This window comes from Chrysemys picta, chromosome 18 (assembly GCF_011386835.1).
Source record: "Chrysemys picta bellii isolate R12L10 chromosome 18, ASM1138683v2, whole genome shotgun sequence".
NCBI lineage: Eukaryota > Metazoa > Chordata > Testudines > Emydidae > Chrysemys > Chrysemys picta.
This window is the reverse complement of record NC_088808.1, coordinates 9,789,384-9,809,322: the sequence shown is the minus strand read 5'-3', so window position 1 is coordinate 9,809,322 and position 19,939 is coordinate 9,789,384. Positions and strand designations below refer to the sequence as shown.

The 19,939-nt window shown below is 45.9% G+C and overlaps 1 protein-coding gene across 3 annotated transcripts in view; it reads right to left on the bottom strand.

The window, feature by feature from the left end:
* Window positions 1-19,939, bottom strand: part of PAPPA (pappalysin 1) — a 229,160-nt gene that overhangs the window by 183,394 nt on the left and 25,827 nt on the right. For 2 of the 3 annotated variants that reach the window (XM_005301373.5, XM_042859692.2), the window contains exon 2: window positions 11,990-13,058. In XM_005301373.5, the coding sequence (XP_005301430.2) occupies window positions 11,990-13,058 (1,069 nt within the window). The remainder of the gene's footprint in view (window positions 1-11,989; window positions 13,059-19,939) is intronic. The other variant, XM_042859693.2, reaches the window with a different exon arrangement.

The following is a 19,939-nucleotide window of genomic DNA, read 5'->3' as shown; positions in this document are numbered from 1 at the left end:
TATGTCTTCGAGTCTAAATTTAAATGTCTCAAGGGGTGGAGATTCCAATGCTTCCCTCGGGCAATTATTCCACAGTCTAATAAGTCTCCAAAAAGTAGACATTTTCTACCCATGTTTTTGTTAACTTTTTTTCTCACTACAAGTTTGTTCAAAAGGAGACAATTGAGAAATAAAATCCATAAGGTCAGAGCAGGTCACTAACAAAGGAGAAGAAATGCTATCGCAGTGCAAGGAACAGATTCAACCCTTTTCTCAGCGTTGTTCATTTGACTTTATCTTTTGGTATAATTTCAACACTGAATTTTCCTGGCATGAATCCCATAGGTTCCCTGCTTCATCCCCCACCTCACCCCCCTGAACCTCCCCACGCTTTTCAGGGCTGGGTAGTTCTATGTTTTGGTAAATTTCTTCTATTAATAGTCGCCCTCTGTGGCTATAAAAAATCCCTCAGTAGTCAAAAGCCAACCCTTGCTCACTAACAGCTGTGGATGTCTGAATGCACACAAGACCCGACATCACCCAGCGGAGCCCCTTCTTGGCTCCACGTCAGAGCAAACTGATTAAATAAGGCCGTTGCCAACTTGAGAAAACGGAAAAGGAGGCCCCCCATAACAGAGGAGGGAGGGAGAGAGACTGACTCCTGCACTAGACTGAGGAAATAGGAGGGTATTTCCATTTGCTCACTGGCTTTTTCACTTAGCAACCCCCTTTCCCTCCCCCCCCCAACTCCAATAAACTCTTGAGTCCCAGAAATAGAGACAGAACAAAGAGCTGTTCAGAGATAGAGTCGAAGGTGGTAGGTAGAGTTGCAGTTGCAGGTTTTAAAGTCTAATCTAAGTTTTTGTTTGGTTGGTTTAACTGAATTAAACATTTCTGCTACTCCCGTCCTATTACTGGTCCTGGCATAACCCTATGGAGGTTTAAACCTGTCAGCTGTGGTCAGTGTGAACAGCCAATGGTGAAAACCCAAATGATGATGCTGATTAGGCAGAACAAGACTCGGGGAATTAAAAAACAAAAACGATCCATCTGCATCCTGTAAAGGTGATGAAAGAGCTTTTATCCATCGGAAAGGAAAGAGTTTGGCTTCTCAGATGGTAAAGGGAATTTCCCATATTCTCGGCATTTCTAAGGTATTTCCCTAAATGTAGGTTCTGCTAGAAGTGACGAGATGCCTTAGCTATGTGTTTGACTAACAAAGTTCCTATGCTATGTTCACTATCCTTTACCCAGACTCTCACTCTGATGTTTGCATGAACCCCAAATCTCAAAGAAAAACATCAGGAATTGCTGAGATTCGACTAGTTCCATGTCAAATCCATGTGAAATCACAAGTGTCACAAGATGTTGAGGTGAAACAATATGTCTAACATGTTCATTTGAAACTAGGCCCAGATTCTCAAATCTTATATCAAACCTGACCCGAATTTCGGGTCAGTTACAAAACCAGTAGCCAGGCAACTCAGGAAAAATTTCAGATTTCTCTATGAATACTTCACTCTGGTGAATTCTAGCTACACAGCTGATGGGAGTGGATTTTTAAAAATGTATTGAGTATGGGGGAAAAGTGCTGAAGTTACAGCTCCGGAAGACTGAAGTCCTTTGTTTATTCACACAACAGGGACACACACAGGAAGCATTGGTGCAAGGTTCCCCTATCAATGTAGCTCAATCCTGACCTGCAGGAGCCATCTCTAGGGGTCAGAAGGGAGCACACTCTCCAAAGCCTTTCTAGTCCAAGGTCTCTTTGCTGACACGTAACCAAGTGGGCCAATTTGTGCCAGCTGCGGAGGTGGATTTTACACCTGACTATTGGCAACTAGACTGAGATATTCCAACTCATTTCACTCAGCTGTCAGTCAGTAATGATCACCAATCAGCTCCAGGATTAAATCAGTCATTTAAAGGTTCTGTGTCCCATTACATACCTTCTGAGCCATCAAAGTCCCCTGTAAAATAACTGCTCTGAACTTTCTTTCTCTCAGGGACTGGAGTGGCTACTGGAGCCCATTAGCCCAATGAGAAAAGAATTTTGCTTAGTCCATTTTTCCCAAATAGTTTCACTGAGATCAGATTGGGTCCAAAGAAACTGATCCAATCTCAGTGCAGTCCCCCTAGCCGTCATTAATTAGAAGGAAAAGGAAATTAAAAATGAAAAACCACAATAGGGAAAAATTAAGCACTCACTTCCAACTCGCACATACCAGGAAATTCAGAGTTGAAGGTTAAACTCCACCCTCAGAGCACCTCTGCTGTTCCCTATATTGCAGACTTCTCAGCAAACTAACTGAACACACGTGTTAGAATACATAGGCACCATGCATTAAATATGGAGTTGCAGCTTTCACTCTGAATTTCCTGACTTTTTAAGACATTTATTAGATGGTTATGCCCCTAAAATGCTACATGTTACATGGAGTTTCTCCAACACAGCTGCCATTAACCCTTTTGAAAGCTCTGAATTGTCTGTTTATCCATCCATTATTAATGAACCCTGAACTACTTTCATGCAAACCTTTCTTCATTTAAGGTGTTATGTATTGAAATAGGATCCAAATGAAATCATCGCAATTGAGTTTCACTAAGAATTTTGGGGTTCATACAAACCAAAAACCCAGAAGGGGTAAACTTGCTTAGATCAAAACCGAAGGAAAAGATTCTTATAAACCTCTGTCAAACAAGAATTCTGAATTTTGTGCAGCCCTCTATGAGCCCTATGAATCTACGAGGTGCATACTCTCATGCATCTCTTGGTACATTGAGCAAACTGAAATGCAAATGACAAGGTTCGTCTCTATTTCAGGTGTGACCATCCCACAGCAGTGGGACTGGATCCTAAACATCACACTTCTCACTAGATCCAGCTCTACAGTGACTGTTACAAGCATCATAAATTATTTTTATAATACATCTGCAATAAGCACGTGTTATAAACACTGCGACAGCCCTGCGCTGCACAGGGATAATGCCATCTCATAACAGCCCTTAAAGACTTGTGACGAGGCTTTGTGTCACAGGCCTTCATGATAGCATTAAAGGAGCCATTACTGTCAAATGCATCAAAAAGCACTTCCAGATTTTTTGATAGGCATTTCAGCGGGTGCTATCATGACATATGGCCTATTGGGGAGACATCACATGCACTTTAAAGATGATCTCAACTAATAAATATGTGCTTCCTCCACAGAATGTAATACCTGTGGAAGAACCATGATGCTCAATATCTGATGCCATATATTTCTGTTTGTGCGTGTTAGACTGCAGCCGACGCCCAGCCATTGTTTCTGAGCCCCTACCTTTTCGAGCAGGTCTTCTGATCTATTTTATATTTTTATTACTAGAGTAAAAAGCTCTTAAAGGGCATTTTCCCTAAAGCAGTGCTTCTGTTGTACACGCAGGGGGCCAGATTCTTTAGCTGGGGATGGAGAGCACGCAGCACAGGTTGTACCTGAAGGGATGGGGGCAACAGTGAACGATAGTTGTGGTAATGGAGTGGCTGCTTCCAGAGAGCCCCTTTGTGGCATGGGGTAGCCCTGCAGCATCCCTGCCTCTGTTTCCCTCTCCTCAGAAATTTCACAGAGGTTCTTCTCACACCCAACAACACACTGGCTTGGGCTGGTTTAGTATCATAAACAGTTCCAAAATAAAGTCCTCAAAGCCCCAGGGAAAGGTTCTCATTTTACAGTTTATATAGTCATCTTTCCCCACTCTTCATCAAGCCCCTCCCAGACCTTCCTGTCCAGATCCTTCCCTGCCTTGGCAAGTCACTCCCAGTCTTACTTCAGCTGGAATCTTTTCTCCCATGGCGTCTTGGGGTCTCCTGCAGGAGCCTTCTTGCTCTCTGCAGCCCTCTTGTCCCCACTCCTGGGCCTTTCTGCCTGGAATCTCTCCTTAGGCTGATTCCTGAAATTAACCACTGAGACCTGACCGTCTTCATTTTCCAAGCCTGGGGAGGAAAGTTCCGTGAAAAGAGCCAGCCAGCCTGTCACAGCTGTGCCCTCCCCTGGTTCTGGTGCCACTATGTGCCAGGGGAAAGAAATGCAGCACACACCTGGCGTGAACAGCGCGATGGTTTGCTAACATGTTAGTGCCATAGACTTCCAAAGGGGCCTGGCTGTAAGGAATGCGGTTTTGTAACCCACTTGTGGTCTTCAAAGGGCTTTAATGGAGACTCCATGAGCTTCGCAAATACTAAATATGAATCCCACGTGGTAGCAGAGTCCTCTGCTGAGGGAAAGGTGTTGGCAAAGTCTTTAAAGAATGTTAACATTCAAAATAATTCAAATAATACAAACAACCCCCCTCCCCCCAAAAGCCTTCTAACACACAAAACCAAACCCTACAGAAATCATGGCACTAATGTGTTGTAATAGGTTGTATAGAATCAGTTAACTGTAGCGTGGGAGACTCATGTACAGGCTGGCACTTTGCTGAAATTGCAACTAAATAACCTTCAGGGATGCCACAGATAAGTCAGTTTCCTTTAAGTGTAGCAAATAACACAGACTTGCAGAAATGGGGGGAGGAGGCTCTAGACCAAGTCACCTATTACCTACCCTCAAGGTGAAATGTTTCCGCTTTTGTCTATAATATTTTATGACTTCAGGTTTCCTTGATTTACTCTTACAAGAACAAGAGAGGTCAGGCCCCTTTGGAAGTCTATCATCTAGGCTGCCAGACATAGGGACTGTAGATTTGGGTGGAGAATTCTCCCATCTGCCTGGGATAAGAGATCCAGGGATAAGGGCAGGTGATACAGTGGAGTTTGAAATAATTGTAATAGGTTGGCTGGGCCACCATGGTGCAACCAGAAGAGCTTTCACCCTGTTTGGGTCTTGTGTATTATTCCGAATAGTAGCGGTATGGGTGGGAAAGCATACAGAAAGTTCCTGCTCCAATCTGTTAGAAATTCTTTGTCTCTGCTAGATCTGGAGCAGACGTGATGACTCTTGGTGCTCTCCTTGGTGGAAAACACATCTACTGAGGGAGTTCACCATTTGCAGAAAGGTGCTGAGTCCCTGAGTTCTTCAGTAACCATTTATGTTGGTCTTGGTTCAGTCTGCTTGAGAATTCTCCACTCTTGGCAGCTGCGTATTATTCGGCGTAATCTATGGGGAATGCACTGCACCCAAAACTTTACCGCTTCCTGACACAACGTGGGGGAATGAGCTCCACCTGGTTTGTTTACATCATGCCTTGCGGTGGCGTTGTCAGATAGTATCTGTACTGTGTTCACCAAGAGGGAAGGCAGGAAAGACTGCAATGCCCAATGTGTCACTCAGAGTTCAAGAATACTGAGAGATAGTCTGGATACCTGCTGACTGTACAGACCCGGAGTTGAATGTGGACTCCCCAGCCACGGCTGGAGAGGTCCACAGTGACTACAGCTGTTGGAACTGAAGGACTGAATGAAATTCCTGCTTTTCACTGTCTCCTCCCATCACAAAAGATTCTTTAACAGCTCTGCTGGAATAGCCCATTGATCTGGAAGCTGTCCACATTTGGAGTGTGTGCATTAGCCAATGTTGCAGAGGTCTCCTATGAAGTTTCCCATGACGGATGACACATGGAAGAAGCTATGAGTGCAACTGCTGGCGAAGTAGACTGTACTAGGAAGATTTCCTTAGCAAGGTCAAGCAAACCCTTATGGATGAACGTAGTTTCAGAGTCTGCAGGTCTTGCATGTACGGAGGAATCACTCCTCTAGTAGGGAGGTGCTTCCTACAGTCGAGTTCAATAGCACACCTATAAATATCAGCCACCAGATACAGAAACACATTTTATAAACACCCTAAGTGCAGATGATAAGCCAATGGGGAAGAATTCTGCATTTTAGATGCTGATTCTGTAGGCGGAATCTCAGATATTTTTTGGGTGACTGCCTGATGACTATGTCAACGTAAGGATCTTTGAGGTCAAGAGTTGCATACCAGTCTCCCTGGGATATGGGGGGAGTCATGCTCCACAAGGAAAGTGTCCCAAACTTGAAGATTTTGAGATGCTTGTTCAGTCCCCTTAGTTTAGGGCTGGGCAGAGACTGTCCTTTTTTGAGAGTCAGGAAGTAACTTGAATAGAAGCCCCTTTCCTTCAGTTTTTGAGGTACTTCCTCTATGGAGCCCTTTCCAAGAATTAGTTGATTTCTCCCTATAGAGTTGCAGTGTGAGAAGCGTCCCTGAGGAGGGGTAAGACAGAGAATAGGGAGGGAGTCCAATGGAAAGGAACTCTATCGAGTAGCCACAATCTACTCCATTATACAGCAACAATATGGTCTACAGAGGGAGAGATGGAGGAGGCATAGACAAAGGGTAGGATATGCAGAACACTGGAACCTGACGCTTGACTTTGATATTAAACTTGCAACCTCCAGGTTGATGGAGCAGTCTGTTTTACAGACCTTGGATGGTTCATTCTTGTCTTTGCTGTTTGGCAGAATGGGAGGGCTGCTGGCACTTTCAGTACTGTGCATAAGTATGAATGGACGCTGACAAGCCAGGTCTGTGGTATCTGTTGCACATCATGGCTTTCCACCTAAAATGGCAGTGAAGTGTATGAGTCCAAGAGAGCTTGCAGTCACTCTGGTGGCTTTGAGTTTCACCTGCCTTTTCACTGAAAAGACTTTTGCCACCAAGGGGAAGATTTTCATTTGTCCATGAGATTCTGCAATGAGGCCTGATGGGCAAAGCTCTGAGTACCTGCAAACAGTGATTCTGGTGGCCATTGTACTAGCACAAGAATCTGATACACCATATGCCACATGCAGGGTGTGATGTGCAGGGATTCTAGAAATCTGTTTGCCATGGGAAAACGTGGAAAAAACCCACAGAATTTGCATTTGTACAGAGAATCTTTCATTTTTACATCTTGTGAAAAAAAAATATAGTAAAACCCCGTTTATCTGAGCTTCCATTATCCTGCTCTCAGTATTAACTGAACCACCAGCCGCCTGGCGCAGACAGCGGTGGAGCTCTGTCAGCCCGAAGCAGCTGGTGGTTCGGTTAATACAGAAAGCCAGATAATGGAGGCTCAGATAAATGGGGTTCTATATATCAGTAAAACATTGCGTTAAACTGATAGCTATATATATTGTGGCTAGGGAAACTAAACTTCAGTGTTTCATTTTAATCGTGGAGAAATATTAATTTTTATTTGTTTTTAATCAGAGAATTTTGGTTTTTTTATCATGGAAAATTAGGATCCCTGGTGATGTACTATGATTTTTATTCAGCAGCCAGATCCTTTGCTGAAAGCTAGGAGTTATGGTTTCCCAGAAGTCGTGCCGTCACTGCCTGGTAACTAATGATGTGCACGTCCAAAGATCTGAGAAATATGTCTGCCTGTCAAGTGCACCTTTCCTGTCTCTAAGGGCAGAGTGGGTGGATTCGGCATCTCTTGACTCTTCCAGGGCCGCAGCAATAACCAATGAGTTAAACCAGAGAGTGGATGCTGAACAAAATACATGAAGTATTGTGATGGGACTGGGAACATCCTGTCCCCTTGTCGTGAAACTGTTGGAGAAGAAGACTGTGTCAGGCAGATTTTCTTGGCTGGGTCAATCAAATCCCTGTGCAGGGGTAGTGATATCCTATCATTTGGTTTCCCTTGCAGAACATCAAAGAGAAGGATGGATGCTTCAGTTGGCATGGCACCAGAGTCCACTTGTAGCGTATAAGCTATTCTGGTCAGCAGCTCCTGGAACTGATGAAACTTGCTCAGAGGGGACACCTCTAAGGGAGCAGTATTGTCATCTGGTGATACGCCATCCCTTGGGACACCCCCCATTTGTACGTTGTCATCATCGTAAAGGAGTCCTCTGTCATTGTCTCCACTGCTATCTGCAGGTGCTGTGGAGTGTTGGCTCTTTGGTGGAAAAGTCTGTAGTTAGGCGCCAACTCCGTGGGTGCTCTGGGGCTGGAGCACCTGCGGAAAAAATATAGTGGGTGCTCATCACCCACCGGCAGCCCCGCGGATCAGCTGCTCCCCATCCCGGCCAGCGCCTCCCACCCGCCGCAGATCAGCTGTTTAGCGGCATGCAGGATGTGCTGGAGGAAGAGGCGCGAGGGAAGGAGCGAGAGTGGTGTGCGCTCAGGGGAGGGGGCGGAACGGGGCAGAGTGGGGGTGGGAAGAGGCGGGGTGGGGGTATGGGCTTGGGGGAAGGGGTGGAGTGGGGGCAGGGCTGGGCCATAGCGGGGGTCGAGTACTCCTGGTAACTCATAAAGATGGCAGCTAGGAGTCTGTGTCAGTGCCGGAAGGGAAGGATGGGGAGCCAGTGGCATGAGAGCTGCAGCAGGGCCAGTGACTGAAAGGGCAGGGTTGAAGGGTTCGAGGACCCTGCCAAAGGAGAACCCAAGGAGCCTGTAGCAGAGTTGGAGGCCAGTGCCAGAGAAGCCTTGTTGGTTCAGGCTGAGCGATGTCTATTACTATTATTATTTGTATTACCACCCTCAGCACTTCTTGTAACATGGGACATAACAATTCTAAGGGGCCATGGAATGAATGCATCAAGTCTGAGAGGACCAATCATGGAATATCCCTTAGGTAGAAGGATGAAAGGAGCTGGCTCAGTCTCATCCTAGGGGGTACTGAAAGGAGCTGTTCAGTGGCATGCAGGAGGTGCTGGGGGAGAGGGGGAGGAGCAGGGGCAGGAAGAGGTGGGGGCGGGGTGGAATGAGGCAGGAAGGAGCGGGGCGGGGCAGGAAGAGGCGGGCAGGGGTGGAGACTTGGAGGAATGGGTGGAGTGGGGGCGGGGCCTGGGGTGGAGCAGTGGTCAAGCACCCCCCGGGATCTAGGGAAGTTGGTGCCTCTGCTGGGGGTGCTAGGATCCTATATGGCAGCGGACTGTTCAGTATAGGCGATATTGACGTTGGGTGGGGAATATAAATCAGCAAAATGTGGAGACCCTATGGTGCTGAGGAAGAGTAAGAAGCTGAGACCTCCTCTTGACACACTGCCAAGGAATCATCATGTGACTGGCACCGTTTCCTTTTCTCCTGGGAGCCCTCCGAGGAGTCAGAGTTCTGTTTCCCTTTCCTCAGTGTCTTAGGTGATGCTGAGCTTTGACAGGAGTCATGTAGCGGACAAAGAGATGTCCTCAGCGACAGGTGATGAGCCCTCCAGCAGAGGGACTGAGGACTCAGAAACATACATGCATGATGCCATACGTGGTGCCCAAAGTGGTAGGCGTGGGGGCAGAATGGGTACGGTCAGTCCTGACTGAATCTCTGACTTTGGAGCCGTGGTGATGGAACCTTTCTCAAAGGGAATACCAAGGGGGTTGAGGCTTCACCCATTCCATTGACCAGGGCTTCCGTGCCAGGGTGGCTTATTGCCAATTGTATTGTTAGCCTGAACCCCTGATGCTGAGGCCTGTACTACAAAAGTCTCAGTGATCAAATATGCCTGGAGCCCCAAATGGTTGGTTTTGATGCAGTCGGAGCGAGAATGCCTAACAGGTGAAGCGCTGTGATGAGGCGTGAGCCTTTCCTGGACACATCCAACTCTCACATTGGATTCTGGAGAGACATTTACACAGGTGAGGTTTCTCAAAGACCTTCTTAGCCAAGCAGCTGGCCATCAATGAGGCTGTTGCAACCTCAAGGCAGTGCCTAGGCCACATTATGTTTTCTCTCTTTTTGATGATCTAAGCTAAACGATTGTGTTTCTCAGTTGTGGGGGGGCTATGTGCATCTGCTAAGAAGATCCAACACAAGGAGGTTCCTAGTGCTTATCGCTGTGGAGGAGAAGGACCTTGGGCAGTTGGGGGCTGCACGCTCTTAAATACACTGGGATTCCGAAGTCACTAGGGGGCTCTCATACAGCTGCAAAGGCCACGGCTTTGGTAGATGTTCCGTGAGCACCATGCCAGGGGGCATCAAATCCACAAATGACAACGCACAGAGGTACCCGAAGAAGAATAAACAGTTGCACATGAAAAAACAGTGTGTAGAAATGCCTGTTTTGTCCATGGAACTGCATATTTTGCAAATGACATTTGACTTACTTGAACTTCCACATGCACATTTTTTGTGCACAACTTCGGGCAGGCAGTTTGGAAAATTTAGCCCTGAAAGTTTCTGAATGTTAAGGAACAGTCTTAAATATGTCATGTGATTTTAAATTAAATAATACATAATAATAATACCCAGCTTTTATATAGTACTTTGCATTAGTTGATCTCAAAGTAGTTTACAAAAGAGTTAAGTATCTTTATCCCTATTTTACAGATGAAGAAACTGAGTCAGGCTTTTCTTGTTTGATTGTATTTAAAAGGTTTGTGCATGTTTGTTATGTTGGATTCAGTAAAAATGTTAAAAGGGCACTGTCAGATTAAAAACCACATTTAAAAATATATTTTAGCTATTTTATTACTAAAGCCATGGGTTATGAAAACTGAAGATTAAAAAAAATCCAATTTACACTTCTCTACTGATGGTGTTTGTTTAGCTGCATTTTTCTCTGACTGGACAATGAAAGTAGATTGGTCAGTTTCCTTTTTTTATAATTGGTATTTAATCCATTTCACTGTCTGACTCTCCTGCACTATCACAAGGATGTAGTGTTTGAGCCGAGCTGCAAAGGAATATTTATTTGTTTATTTTTGAAAAGATCCATTGGAACTATATAAACAAAATTGAAGAAGCATTTCTCAGATGTTTTGTAAATTTGGAGCCCAAACTGAGCTGACAATGTCCTTTTAAAACTTCTCTCTGCTAAAAATATTGAGATGGCTTGAACCAACACAATGTAGGGAATTCTCTCTCAGCTGACATTTTCCTTCTTAATCTGCTCTGCGGTGGCTGGTAACACAGGATGTTCTGAGCACTGTGTGATTCCCCCCCCACCCTATAAGCTGCAACTCTAAGCCATAACAATGTGTGCGAAGGACAGAATTTCACCCTTACCTTCTATTTGATGTAGGTTTAAGACAGACCATAATGACTTTAAACCATAGGGTGAGTTTTGTTTTTTTTAATATACAAGGGTCTGATTCTACTCTCACATATGCTGGTGTAAATCGGGAGAAACTCCACTGAAGTCACTGGAGTTAAACTGGTGTCAAACCAGTGCAAGTGATTTGAGATTGAGACACTGATACAAAATAAAAAATTACATTTATGTAGACCCTTTCATCCAAGGATCTCAGACTGCTTTATGGATTTTATGTAATTAGCCCACACAGCTCCCCTGTCAGGAAGAGAAGGGGTACTTTCGCCATTTTTCAGTTGTGTAAACTGAGGCAGTTAAGTTACTTGCTCGAAGACACAAAGCTCATAACAAAAGCTAGAAGTCCTGGTACTCATAAGAACATAAGAACGGCTATAGTGGGTCAGACCAAGGGTCCATCTGCCCCAGTATCCTGTCTTCTGACAGTGGCCAATGCCAGATGCTTCAGAGCAAATGAAAAGAACAGGTAATCATCAAGTGATCCATCCCCTGCCCCCATACTCAGTCCCCTCCTCTCTATAACCGCTTAATGACATTCCCTCCCTATGCGTGCACAAAGAAAGCTGCATTGACATAACATTAAAGGGCCCTGAATAAACTGTCTACCCCTTAAAGAAGTCCAAGTAAACTGAGGTCTGCCTAAAAGTATTTAAATTGCTTTCACCTCAGAGCCTCTTCCCTCACCAAACGTGACCTTCCTATGGTTTTGACTCCCACACTCTGAGGGCTTGTGGCTAAAATCAGCTATTCAGCACTCTAACATACAGCTGATAACCTACAGCTTGTGGATTTCCCTAAGTTGGCCATTTGACTCTTTGACAATCTGATCTTCTGTAGTGAGAGGGTAAATTTGGAATCAGTGGCAAGGCAGGTCTGAGGACTTGTGCTGAGACAGGTGTGCGCCAATTACACACACACAGAGAAACACACACGACAAAATACAAGAGAAGCAATAAATATGGAGGAATGGACAGCTGGCAGGACTGCCATTAGTCTGATGTTCACAGGTATTATTATAAATACCTCATTTGTTTAAGAAGTTGCCTACCTGTAAGGAGAATCTGGTTCAAAACATGTCTTGGTTACATCAGTTATCTCCGGGTTACAGCATTCCCCACCATCAAAGTTGTACCTCTCATAGTTACAATCCATGTCACACACGCCATTCTGCTTCTTCTTGTGGAACAGGGCATGACGCACGTGCCGGCAGTCCCCTCCATCGTACCCAGTCAGCGTGTGGTTGCATTCGGGGTCACAGTTCTCGTCTCCGATCTTGCTGATGTCGCAGTTGGCCAGGATGAGACGGCAGCGGAGGGACGAGTTCCTCACATCCAGCACTTCCAGCTCCCAAGTGATGTTGTAGCGGCTGAAGGCCTCATTCAGCTGCTGGTGCTGGAACTCGATCTGCTGCCAGCTGACGGTGGGGTTCTGGTACGCGTCGTCATAGAGGTTCACCACTCGGTAGCGCACCACCTTGTTGCGGCGGAAGCGGGGGAGCTTGTTGTAGCTGGCGATCACCTCCATGTTGTCGCAGACTGTCTGCCCACAAAGAGGAGGGTCCAGACTGGTATCCAACAAGTAGCCATGGTGATAGTTGAATTCGATCTGAGGACTGCTGCCATCCTTCATGGGAGACCAGGTGTTTTTCACATTCAGTAAACTCTCCTGAAGAACTAGCTGAGGTAGAGGAGTGTCTAGTTCATGAATCACCTGGCCCATGTCAAACAAGATCTCCTTCTGGGACCGGGCCGTCCTCCAGAGATTGAAGTGTTCTATGTAACCCCGATAGTTTTGATTCAGGGCATTTCCTCCAATCATGAGCACTTTACACTTCAAGGTCAGAAGGCTGAAGATCTTGCCCACTTGCTCCCCACTCGTGGCCACCTGGGCTCCGTTCACATAGAGTTTCATCAAGTGCCCATCGTATGTGGCAGCCAGATGCACCCACTGGTTGGGAAGATAGCTGCGATGAGTGGCAATGGTGGTGACTTTGCGAGCACGGTCCGTCCTCAGCGAGAAGAAATAGCGGGGGTCTCTATTCCCCTGGTCACTGACGGTCTTAATCCCCAGGACCCATCCTCGGTCACGGGAGGTGTAAGAACATTTGTCATATAATCCTATGGGCCCCCAAAAAAGAAATAGGAATAAATAAGGGTGACAACAGATTATTTAATGTATTTACTTTTCTTGACATTAATAATATAGAGGTATTAAGAGGGTTGGGGTAGACCAGTGGTGTTAAACCATCTGGTGGCCGGGTGGCCATACAAGAGAACTTAGCGTCAAAGGTCAAGGACTGTCAGAGGCATGCAGTGTGAATGGGACCCCCATGCCCTGGCCAAAGACCAGAACTGTTTTGTAATTTCACAGCAGTGGAGAGCTGGTCTGTGTAGTCTCATTAACTTCATTTGAGCCATAAATTTGACCTCATTGGTTTAAACCACGTAGAGTCTCATGAAACGTCCTTGATTGCTAATTCTCTCTCCCTCTCTGCCTCCCCTGCCCCCGGTCCGTTCTCCCCCTGAAACCAGGAGGAACATCCTCTGTATGCAAAGTTTAGCAGGAGAAATGAATATGAGATCCAATCCTAATACAGCAGGAGAAATGCTAAATGGACGAGATTTCCATAGGAACCTAAGGGCTAAATGACCAAATCCTACTGAGATTGATTTGGGTGCTTAACTTCCACAGGCTCCTTGTAAAATCCCAGCCAATGAAAACTGGCGAGAGAAACATATACACACTTATATTGAATCTGATGAACAAGTTGTATTCCAGATCCCCCCCCACATCCAAAGATGTGTATCCATTTACTGCACCATAACAGAACTGATACTAATGATCTCTCTCATACACTACATATCGATGCTTCTACTCACCTACATGCAAAGTGCTCTCTGGTTCACTGTGTGTCCAAATAGCTCAATTTAAATATATAAGGGAAATGGAAGGGAGGAAGGAATGAAAAGAGAAAGCATGCTCTAGAACAGAGGTGGGCAAACTACAGCCCGCAGGACCCTCCTGCCTGACCCGTGAACTCCCGACTGGGGAGGCTAGCCCCCGGCCCCTCCTCTGCTGTCCCGCCTCTCCCACAGCCTCAGCTCGCCATGCTGCCAGCGCTCTGGGTGGTGGGGCTGCAAGCTCTTGCCAGGCAGCATGGATGCGAGAGCCGCAGGCCTGTCCCGGTGCTCTAGACTGTGCGGCGGCATGGCTGGCTCCGGCCCGGCGGTGAGGCTGCCAGTCCTGGTGCTCTGAGCCGCATGGTAAGGGGGCGGGGAGCGGGGGGGTTGGATAAGGGGCAGGGAGTTCCGGGGGGACAGAGAGCAGGGGGTGGTTGGATGGGGCAGAGGTTTGGGGGGGCGGTCAGGCGACGGGGAACAGGGAGGGTTGGATAGGTGGTGGGATCCCGGGGGGGCGGTTAGGGATGGGGGTCCCAGGAGGGGGTGGTCAGGGGACAAGGAGCAGGGGGGGGTTGGATGGGTTGGGGGTTCTGAGGGGAGCAGTCAGGGGGCGGGAAGTGGGAGGGGCTGGATAGGGGGCGCGGGCCAGGCTGTTTGGGGAGGCACAGCCTTCACTACCCAGCCCTCCATACAATTTTGGAACCCTGATGTGGCCAAAAAGTTTGCCCATCCCTGCTCTAGAAGTTAGAGGACTGAAGCAGTCCCCCACCCAGGGTTACAGGGAGCGGTAGGGGGAATAGAGGTATGGAGAAAATCACTTCCCAGGGTGGGAGAGAGAGCACTCTGGTGGTTAGAGGTCTTAGTCACACTCATAGAGTCACAGAGTTTAAGGACAGAAGGGACCACCAGATCATCTAGTTTGACCTCCTGTATGTCACCTGCCACCAACACCACCCAGTCACTCACACTAAACCCAACAAGGGAAATGAAACCAAAGTATTACAACCCACAGGAGATGCGACTATGATGTGCCACAGGCAGAGAATAGGAGGGACCGAGGTGCACCAGTGCCCCCAAGGCCCCCACAATGGCAGGGAAATAACGCAGTGAGATAGACTCGACTAATCCTGGCAAGTGGCATGCACCCACACATTGAAGAGGAAGGTGTAAAAAAACAACCAAGCTCACTGACAATCTGACCTGGGAGAAAATTCCTTTCCAACCCCACACATGGCAATCAGTTAGACCTTGAGCATGTGAACAAGGACCAGGCAGTCAAGCACCTGCAAGAGCATATGCTCAATGCCATCTCAGAACCCTGGCCCACCCCATCTTAGGGAAAGCCCTTTCCCAGTGTTGGATACAGAGACAGAGGGAGATAAAGGAATACAGGTTTCCTCCTCTCAGCTCTTAAATAGCAGACACCTTGACTGAAAAAAACTAAGGACCGCAGTACCAAATGGCATTCTAGCCCTAATGCATAAAAACAATCTCTTTCCCACCCTCTGCCACCAAAAGGTCTAACTGGAAATCATAAATCTTTGACAGCTCTATCTCCATGAAAAGACTAAACATCCCTCTACCTCACCTCTGCACCCTAACCCTCCCAGCACCACCACCACCAAACGTCTTTTGCTTCTGACTCTGAACAAGTTGCTCAACAGCCATCTGTTAACAATCACTCATTAACAGCGTGGTCTTGTCTAATATCAACAGAGCAAAGGTTACGGGAGCATTCACTGTATTTTTCCCTCCCCCCACTTCTGTCACCCACCTTTTCCCTGCCCCCCACCCCCAAATCCTCTGATGGGAAGGTTGAAAATTTTTAAACAGGCCTTTTTTCTGCACACTGTTATTTTGCCAGGGGCTCTAAGCTCCCCCTTTTCCTGTTTCCTTTGGAAGAGAGATCCCAGGGTTAGGAAGGTAATGTGTTTATTCATCTGTAGGGCGCACTCAGTTCAAAACCTTTACAAGACCAGCTTCAAGCTTATACTGCCACTTCTGATCATGAGAGGGAGAGAGAGGAAGGGAGAGAGAAGGGAGAAGGAAAACAAGTAGGTTTAAAAATGACATTTTCCAGTCAGGCTAAGGTGAATGTTTACCCAGGAAATGAATATTATCAAATTCAAAGCTGCCAATGATGTTTTGGTGTCAGGGGTCCTAGCTTGCTTTATTTCTTTACTATATATATGTGTGTGTGTGAGCACACGCGCATATATATATACACACACACACACATTTATTTTCAGATGTGCCTTCTCTTCTGCACTTTCTTTTAATGTACTAAGTGAAATGTACCAATGGAAGTACCATGTAATGGTGTTGGGTAAGTAATATTGTAGTAAATGAGGGGAACATTGGAAAGACAAGTTTCATCCACATAAGGAGAAGTTCTTGGGACTAGAAATCTAGAATCTCCAGTCTGGGATAGAGGGAGCCCCGAGGTGCGTATTGGTATGGAAAGAGCCCCCCCCAGACCGGAGGGGACACCTGGGGGTTAGAGAGGTGCAAGACACACCTTTCTGATAGTAACAGACTTTTATGGGCATTTGCTAGAGGAACAGTTAAGAAGTTGCACATAACAATACAGTCTCCATATCTGCCAAGGCTGAAAACTGGGGCACAAAAAAACATTCACACAGAAACCTTAAAATGCCGTGGGATTTAGTGTAAATGTCTGTTTCTGTAGCCTTGGTTTTTATTTCTGAAATAGAAAACTTTCACTAACTAAAATGCAGGGATATCAAATCCTAGCAACTTTGGATCTCAGATGAGTGATGTCCCTCGAAACGAGGGAGATTTGAGAGGAAAGTTAGAATGGTCTCTTCTTGACCATAATAAGCCATCCTCTTAGGCGCTGCCTGGGGCTAGCAACTGACCTCAGTGGAACAGATGAAGCTGCTGCAGGAATTCTACAGAAACGTCACAAACCTTCTCCTTCCTTTGTGCGATTAACTCTGATGTGATGCAATGTGGCTTGAGTTTGGCTCAAACAGCTGCTATCAATTCAACATTTATAGCCAACAGAGGACACATAAGTAGTGACAATGGGGACACCAATGAACCAGTCTGTGTGAATGCTGCTGAGACGGAACAGTTTAATATTCTGATTCCTTATGTTCTCTGGTTTAGGGCAAAGGCCAGTCAACCCAAATGACCATCTCTCTCATGCAATATTCCTTTCGCAAGCATTTACCATTGCAGGTATCCAAGCACAGCTACAAGGGTAGAGTGGACCTGTTCCATTCCAAGACAGACTAGCTTTATGGAAGTACAAAATATCTGTGTGCTGTTTATTTTTAAGGGAGAGGGAAAACAGGGGAAAGGAGAGGAAAACCCTACAATAGCTGTAACTAACAAAACTGTGCCAATCCTTCACAACATCCATCTGTTTGTATGTTACATCCATATCCCCTACCTCCATCTGCTTGTATCTTCAGCTTATACATCTTTTCAGGTAGGGGACGGTCTCTTTTTCTGTGTTTGTCCAATGCCCAACATAATGAGGCCCCAATCCCAATTGGGGTCTATGAGCTCTATCAAAATATAAATATTTATCACTCCCACTAATTACAACAAAGGAAAGGGCTCTGGAATAGGGACATGTGAAAATAATTGACAGACATGCAGAAAACTTCAAAATCTGGGGTTTTCACTATTTATTTTGATTTTGTAAAATGAGTCCATCGGCGTGAGTTATTGCTCAGAAATAATTTAAAGCATTTTGAACAAAAAGCACCCCTTTGCATCCCCAAAATCGAGCCTGTTTTTGAGCAAAATGACTGAAATGTAAATTTTATAAATGTAGTTCAGATGATCAACTTTCACATAATTTATACTCTTATTGTTACTATTATTAATTATTTGTATTGTGGTTGAGCCTAGGAGATTCAGACATGGACCACAACCCCACTGTGCCAGGCACTGTACAAATACAGGACAAAGAGCCACTAAGGCCCCTTCCCATTGCTCTGGTGCAGTAGATTTTCACCCACTTTAAAGTCCCTTCAAGAGTGGCGTAAAGGGGCCTCAGAGTACAGGAAAATCAGGCCAATGATGCTGCAGATGATTTAACGCAATACCAGAATCTTCCCCCCCCAAAAAGGTGCACAATTTTCACATTGCAGTTCTACCTCACTTTTGCCTGCCTTGAGTTGCTAGAAAGGAATGGATGGCACTTTAGTTGAGATGAGCACTGCCAGTGTTGCCAACTCACAAGTCTCATGATATCTGTTTCTTTCTCAAAGTCCCAGCTCCTGGGGTCAGGGGATTAGATCAGAATCTCAGCTTTTATTTATGAAGAAAAAAGTAAGTTTTAGCCCTTGTGCTTGCAGAGGAAAGCTTGAAAATATAAACCCTAATGACTCAAAACCCAGCAAGCAAATAAAAATAACCAGAAGTCTATTTTTTTTTAAATCTCATGATTTTTAAGCCAAACTTTTGATGTTTGGAGCCTTACCCATGATTGCTACAGTATACCTCTGCTCACCATAATTGATCCCTGCCAGGAGGCCATGCACAAGGCTTATACACCACTTAAGTCCCACTTTGTTTTAAGGGACAGAAATGGTGCATTATCTTTGTGTGGGGCCTTTGCACAGGGGAGAATTTTGCACTGTGCATATAATATATGACATCGGTTGCTGAACTTTTGTAAGAAAGGTCACTGGGGGAACAGTCTGCCTTGGATGGTTTAGACACAACAAATCCTGCATCTTGGCAGGGGGTTAGACTAGATGACCCTTGTGGTCCCTTCTACCCCTATGATTCTATAAGGCATTGCTGTTACCAAGCACAAGATGCTGAGGCTGGAGCAGATGGTCATCAGGAACAGCTACAGAGAGGCTGGGACACACAGCTAGAAGCTCTCCGTGCCAAAGTTATAAGTAGCATTCTCAGTGGGCAGTGTTCACTAGAAAGGGAATGAAAATAACCTGTGCAAACTGCTGCAATCCATTTTCAAATTATCAATAACAAACTCCAGGCCTCCTTCCATCACTTCAGCACTATTTCTTGTGTCTTGCTACCAACAACTTCCTGGTAACCAACCCAGCCGGTGAACTAGCTAAGGTTTGAAATCTTTACTTCAAAGCAGGTTTCTCCCTTTACTGAGCAATGGGGGATGGGAGCTTGTGGTGGCATTTTTGGGGCGGGGGGGGGGGGCTGACTTTGAACCCACCAGGTGTGCTGTAGAGTCCACAGCAGCCTTGAAAAGAAGTGGGCGGGGAGGGAATAATACCTTGCACTTCTGGAAGTTGGCCATGCCTGCTTTGCTGGGAGAATACAACCAGAGGTGACAGGACTCCGTTATGAAAGGGGAATTTAGGTCAACAATCAAAGCTGCAGTCAGGGGCCCAAGAAGAGGGAGCTAAAGGTTGGGGCTGTTTTTTTCCCCCTAGCATGCTTTCATCGTTTAGTATCAAAGCCACAGAGGAATGCTTGACAGAGCAAATATTCTACAGGAACCTATAGAAAGCTTTTATCTGTCCAGAGGAAAATAATTAAAACAGACAGATTTGGGTTAAGTATCCCCATGCTCCATGCTTTTGGATAAGTCAGGGAAGATCCACTGGAGCAGCTTCTTGAGTTCTGCATTGGATATTTCATGGTACAATGTTGAACCCAATATTCTTTTATGAAGGGAAGAAATAACCTCTCCCTTCCCTCCCGGCCTCCACACACTTTCCTCCAGAACAGTTAAATAATTCAAACTCCAACGTACTTAAGAAAACAACTCCATCTATACCATTTCCAATGCTGCCAAGCAGCCTCTGGGGTACTCCCAGGGGCAAGTACTGGCTCAAGCAAAGCACCTAAGAATTGCCCAGGTGGCAGCTTATTGTTCAGGTCAGGAACAAGGACTTATTTTTCTGCTGCTGCCTGCCTCGCTGAATTCAGATCACATACTTGCCATTCACCTCACAAGCCATGCTATAGGATTTGATTTCGGTCCAGGATAGACAGACAACTCTATCTTTATATACGTTCATTTTTTACACAAGTGGCCAGGTCTACTGCTGGCATACGTGGTGACTTCAATGGAGCTATGCCAATTTATACCAGCTGAGGATTTGGTCCTTGGTTCTCTGCGATATTGA